Source organism: Nematolebias whitei, chromosome 14, assembly GCF_014905685.2.
Source record: "Nematolebias whitei isolate Nwh7 chromosome 14, NemWhi1, whole genome shotgun sequence".
NCBI classification, from domain to species: Eukaryota; Metazoa; Chordata; class Actinopteri; order Cyprinodontiformes; family Rivulidae; genus Nematolebias; species Nematolebias whitei.
Window position 1 is genome coordinate 40,245,354 of NC_056511.1, and position 6,000 is coordinate 40,251,353.

A 6,000-nucleotide genomic window follows, 5' to 3' on the forward strand; every position below is an offset into this window, starting at 1 on the left:
AACATTCACACAATTAAAGTTTGATGACTTTTTTTATTTTTTTTTCATCTCACCCTATCTAAAAGGAAACAGATGTTTTGCCGAGATGGAAAAAAAATAATCAAATAGGTAAAATAAATTATTAATTAAAGGAAAATGCTTGTGACTTCGTTGTGCTGAAAACAAAAGTGCGTTCTTTGAATCGATACAGAAAACGAGCATGACGCCAAAATTCCACAATGCTGTCTAAATGGTTTCCATTGATTTGCAGATGAAGGATTTCTTTCATTACTTAATTATCCCACCAAAGAGTGGCGTAGAGGACGGTGAAATGTGCATTTTCTTTTCCCGAGTTTCTGCTCTAAATAAACATATCAAATGCAAAAACAGCCTTTCTACAAACATGTTCCAGCACAAGCATCCACTGATGAACCTCTGCAGAAGCACACCTTCAGTTTGAGCACATCTGAAAGGAAAGGGTCATTTTTGAGACAGTGCTGGGAGTTTTTGAAGCTCTGGACCTAAACTGGTGGGAAGTCTGCAGTGTTTTTTGTCTCTGGGTGCATTTTGCTTTTGGTAACAGGAGAAACTGTATGTGCACGGAATAAAGAGATGCAGAGAGAAACACAAACCGGGAGACTTTATAGTAGTAGGTTAGTGTGGGAGGATACGGGATCTTTAGTGCTAACATTTAGAAAGTCAAATATGCTTTAAATTTGTACTAGGCCTTTGTAAGTGACAAGAATTATTAATATTGGTAAAAAGATTATGCAGTCTGGGTTTAATGTGTTGGTTGTACTCTGCGTATTATACATTTTTCATATGCAAGGCGAGGCAGAGAAAAGGCTGTCTTCATCGCGTGTGGACTCGGTACAATTTTCCACCCAAAGCGCCTTATTAATTTCCAGCTAAAGTAATTATCTGATCAAGAGGTCCACGTTTTAATCTTCATAGAGACAGAAGGAGGAGAGATCCACGCGCCGAACGAGCAAGTGGTGTGTGTAAGTGAGTCATTTATCCCTTCGTTGGGAAAGGAGGAGAGAGTTGGCAGCAGAGAGCTTCATCTGCCCTCCCATCGGTTCGTTACAGAATTCCCTAATAGGTGGTGAACGGGGGGGTTGGATGATCCGGAGCATGCTGACAGAGGAGGGGGCTGCTACCCAAAAAAAAAAAAAAAAGCCAGACGTCTTGTTCACACTTGGTGAGACGCAGATGTTCTGGAGTCGGTCGACAAGGCGCTTTAACCTCTTCGCTCTCATCGTTATGCTGGTTTTCCCACTCAGCCCCGCACCTGTTTGGTACCACCATCCTGTAAACTTTAAAGATACCTCCGACTAGTTGGAACAACAGTTCATAAACAGTTCATCCAGCTATAAAAACAGGACTGTAAGAACACTGTAGGCTGTTCAATTTTTACAATTTTTCAAAAATTAGTAACATATGGATGTCGCCGTTTTAATTACTCTGCCGTGCATTCTGGGTAACTGATGTAGATAGGTTGCTCTGGTGCGAGCTCCGTTCAGCTTGGATGTTGTTTTTGGACATTATTCCACGTTCAGCCCTTTAATTTGAGCCGGAGCGCATTGACAGAGAGGAGAATGGAGAGATGACTCAGCTTTTGTGTTTGCTCTGGAGCGAATATATGACGTTAGCTCCAGAGCAAACACAGTGGTTCCCCTCGGTCACTTGCCCTGGCAGAGCGCTCATCTCTTGAGTTGTGTCAACCGGTGGGGGGGTTGTAGGAGGATGCATGAGAGAAGCGGAGCGCTATGTTTGTAGCTTTTTAGCTAGCGCGTCTGAATTGCGTGCCACTACGTAAGTGCCAACAGAGGTGGGGCACTTCGGTAGGCAGGATGCTCAGTTCTGTTGCCAGGGCGGGGCCCCCTCCTTGTATAACGGGAGGGAAAACACTGAAACATACGACGTTAGCTACAGAGCTAATAAATGACGTTTGTATTTTTTTATTGTACTCTATCGATCCCCAACGGGGAAATTAATTATCTGCATTTTTCACATGTGAGCACATATGCATGTGAAGCAGTGGGCTGCCATCCAAGGCGCCTGGGGAGCAGCTGGGGGGGTTAAGGGTCTTGCTCATGGGTCCGAGTGGGGCAAATGATGAGGAAGGCAGGTGTGAGTGTTTCACCACTTCCACTCACAGTTTTGATGCTGTCGGTCCAGGGAGTTGACCGGTATCCATTGGATCACAGGCCCACCCTCTCTAACCTCTGCACCACCACTCCCCAGCCCCAAGTCTCCACTCCCAATGTCGGCTCCAGAGCTAACACCGTATATAATATAAGATACGATAGAACGTTAATGATCCCACAGGAAATTGTTGAATGATGTTAGCTCCAGAGTGATTAGCATTAACTCCAGAGCTGAAGTTTTGATTTTTTTTTAAATGATTCTGTTTTTCTCTGACAGCTTTTCTTCAAAGTTGGAGAAGCCTGACCAACATTAAGTGTCGGGGAAAATTCCAAGCTCCTCTCTCAGACTACAAAGTCAACAAGTCTTTCCCCTTCAAGAATTCAGCCTCTCAGTAGCTGCGGTAACTCGCCACGGCCTCCTCATGGGCGTGTACGCACAAATCCTAAAGGCGCGCTGAATGAAACCGACGGTGATCTCACACACACACACATGCGCTGCGTGTTTACACAGTGCAAGACGGCGGACAGAATGCTCGTCTATGGACGCGGAAAGGTCCGAATCCCCACACCAGACGCAGCTGACAGATTTGTGGTTCCTGCCACAGAAGATGTGAAGTCATGCGTGTTCACGGTGTTCCTGTTTACAACTTGTGAGTGGAATGAGCGTACTAAGAGGTTAAGTCTTATTGTTCAAAGGATCATTGTTTTCATGGCAAATTTAACTTCGTCTTCAAGCTGGGAACAGGGGTGCCACCAAGGGGAGCTTAAAAAATTGTTGGCTCCCCCACTGGCTCGCCTTGTCAAGACGGTTTTATTTTGAGTCCCAAGCTTTGCTTGGTGTGCATTTTTTATTTCTTCTTGCTATTTAGAATCACTAGAAATGAGTTAAAATTCAAATATGTATTTTATTTAAAATTGACAATAACATTTAAAATATTGTCCCCCTGAATAAGGACAACTGGTTTAAAGTCCTCAACATCAGGAAACCGAGTCTAAAGAGGCTTTATGCTTTTTAAATATATATATGAATACAAATTTAAGAGAGGACGAGCTTCAGTGAGTTCACTATTGAACTTGCTTTTCTCAAAAGCAGCAAAAGAAGTTAAAACCAGCTGAGGTTTCATCTCTGAACTATTATCGAGATGAATTAGAACAGTTGACATTTGCTGATCGAAGAAAAATAAAAGCTGATAACAGCAGACAAATTGTAAAAACGCAGGAGAAAGGAGAAGAAGAATAAGCCGAAATAAGCACCGAGTGGCTGAAGAGATTACAAAATGCCTTAAAATAAGATGAAAATAAACAACAACAACAAAAAGAAGCTAAAAAGTAGCTAGAAACTAAAAATTATTAGAAGAAAAAAAATCACAAAAGGTGGAAATTAAAGAAAAAATAACAGCAGAAAAAAGGCTAAACTATTAGCATAAAAATATCTCAAAAGCAGCTGAAAAAGCTGGGAAAAAAAATCTAAATTTAGAAGAAAGAAGCTGAAAGGAGCAGAAACAAACTGAACCAGACCAACAGCTAAAACGAGCAGTAACCGGTTGTAAACAGCTCAAAGAGTTTCAAGGATGTGGAGACAAATATGGCCGACAAAGCTAAATACAAAAAAAAAAAACAATAAATAAGATTGCACAAATACCAAAAGTCACAGCAGGAGTGTCCTGAATGAGCTGAACGTTTAAAGACAAACAGCTGAAACTGAACAACCGAGGAACGAGTTGCGTGCTGAAAAACGTACGGAAGTAAAACGGATCTGAATGAGAACGACTCAGAAACATTCACACACAAATCCAACTATTTATTGCTGTAGTTGTCGAACAACCTACATATGACGTAAAAAAAACCCGTCCTGAAATGCTTTGGTTGTGATGTGCCACCCCAGGATTTTCAGTGGTTCCCATTTGGCCCCCATTAAAAGATTTCTGAAGGTGTCAATGGCTGGGAAACTACCAGAAAAAAACGGGGTTTTGGGAACCAGTTAGAGCTGAGGATGTAAACTGTGCAGCTCAGAGGCAACACCTCTGTAAACTGCTGTGTGCAGGATAAAAACAGCACAATGACCAACAAAGAGTAGCATACACAGCAGTGGATTACCTTTAAAAGTCCCACATTTCAACAACACCCAGTTGAGATTCCCTGATCCTTAACACACACACAGCCCTATTACTTCCAAAGACCATTTCTCATCAAAGCCGTATATTTCATATTTTTTTACAAACAGATGTTTCAGCCTCGTTCTCAACAAGCTCCAGCCATGTTTCAATTCCCTCCACCACAGCATTGACGCTTTCCTCCTTTTGTGTCCGTGTGAGAAGCAAAGAAAGACGCTCGGTCTTGTTATGTGTCAGCGACACTCATTAGTCCGGCCTTGCGTTAAGCAAATTACCCAGAAACCGCCACCGCTGTTATGCTGATGATGTGACGCTGTACCCGCTTGTAAAAACCTTTTGAAAATGTGATTCCCTTCAACATCGTGAAAGATAATTTCAGAGTGTCTCGTTTCTCAAAGCTGATCTGAGGCAATTTTCCCATTAACGGCAAGACAGCGTCCAAATAGCGAACTTAAATTATAACTCAGATTGTGCATTTATTCCAGAGGGTTCGATGCTGGTCTCCAGAGCTTCCTGGTAAAGTTAAAAAAAGTAAATAAATAAAAATTAAAAGCCAGCTGTTGCTGTCTGCATTAACCCAAGAAAATCTCAGAGGCTGGTCTTTGAGCTGAATGTTGTAGCACTGATTAGAAAATATGATTTATTATTCTCACAGAATGCATTTTTTTTACAACATTATGAGAAACAGTTGTTTAAAAAAACATATATATTTTGGTCATGTACTCAAAAAACTGTGTTAAGAAGATTTTTGACAGTTCATTGTATATAAATGTCGCATGTTATTGGTATTAACTTTGTTTTATCTGACATGATATAATCGGTCACGTAAAGAAAGATGCACCCTATTTTATGATGGTTTATTTTATAACAACTTTGTTTTATGAAACTTTGAGGTTTGGCACTAATGTAAATGACATTTTTGACCTGGTAAAAAAAAACAGGTCTCTCTTGAAAATGAGTTCTCGTGACTCAATGAGACTACCTGTATAAATAAAGGGTAAATGAAAAATATACTGTATATATATATATATATATATATATATATATAATAAAGGATTACCGTAATAAACATTTCTGGCAACACATTAAACTAAAAGAAAAAGGAGGGGAAAAAACATGTGAGAGGTTGCCATGATGCATGTGGGATTGCATAAACAACTTTTGTGGACTTTCTGGAGCGGGGCTATTCAACTGGCGGCCCGGGGGCCAAATCAGGCCCAAGGATGAACTCAGTTCGGCCGACCAATGGGTTAATTTGAAATAAAACTAGATTTTAAACCATAAAACAAACTTTCTTATTGACAATAACTGCTGGATGTCCAGCCCCTGAGCTCTTCGCTTTCAGCAACTTTGGCCTCCTGAGCAATTAGTTGCATAGCCTCTAAAAATGCTATTAGCTTGCATGGACTCCTGTAGAAGCAGTCTGAAGAAGGAAACCTGGAGACTCACCTTCTTCTGCAGAAACCAGGAGGCTCCAGTCAGAGAAGATGCAGCCCAGCAGCAGAACCAGCTCCATCATCGTGGTGTTCAAACCCAGAGGTTCTGGAAGCCTCAGCTTTCAAGCTGCATTGAGAGGAGTTAAAAAAAAAAAAAAAAACGAAATCTCCAACCTGGTGAAGTTGTCCAACTTTGATGGAGAAGTCTTCCGTGCAGAAAGGCTTGAAACTCAACTCCCCGCCTCGGCCCTGCTGTCAGCACGCGCACTTCATGGTTGAAGCTCGGCGTTAAAAGGGGCTCTTTGTGCTCCCCCCACCCCC

The 6,000-nt window shown here is 41.6% G+C and overlaps 1 protein-coding gene across 1 annotated transcript in view; it reads right to left on the reverse strand.

Annotated features, from left to right (window-relative positions):
- LOC119420313 (ephrin type-B receptor 4a) overlaps positions 1–5,782 on the reverse strand; it is an 80,766-nt gene extending 74,984 nt beyond the window's left edge. Inside the window, exon 1 of the mRNA XM_037687702.1 lies at positions 5,693–5,782. Coding sequence (XP_037543630.1) covers positions 5,693–5,762 — 70 coding nt within the window. The 5' untranslated portion in view covers positions 5,763–5,782. The remainder of the gene's footprint in view (positions 1–5,692) is intronic.
- Between the last annotated feature and the right edge of the window lie 218 nt (positions 5,783–6,000).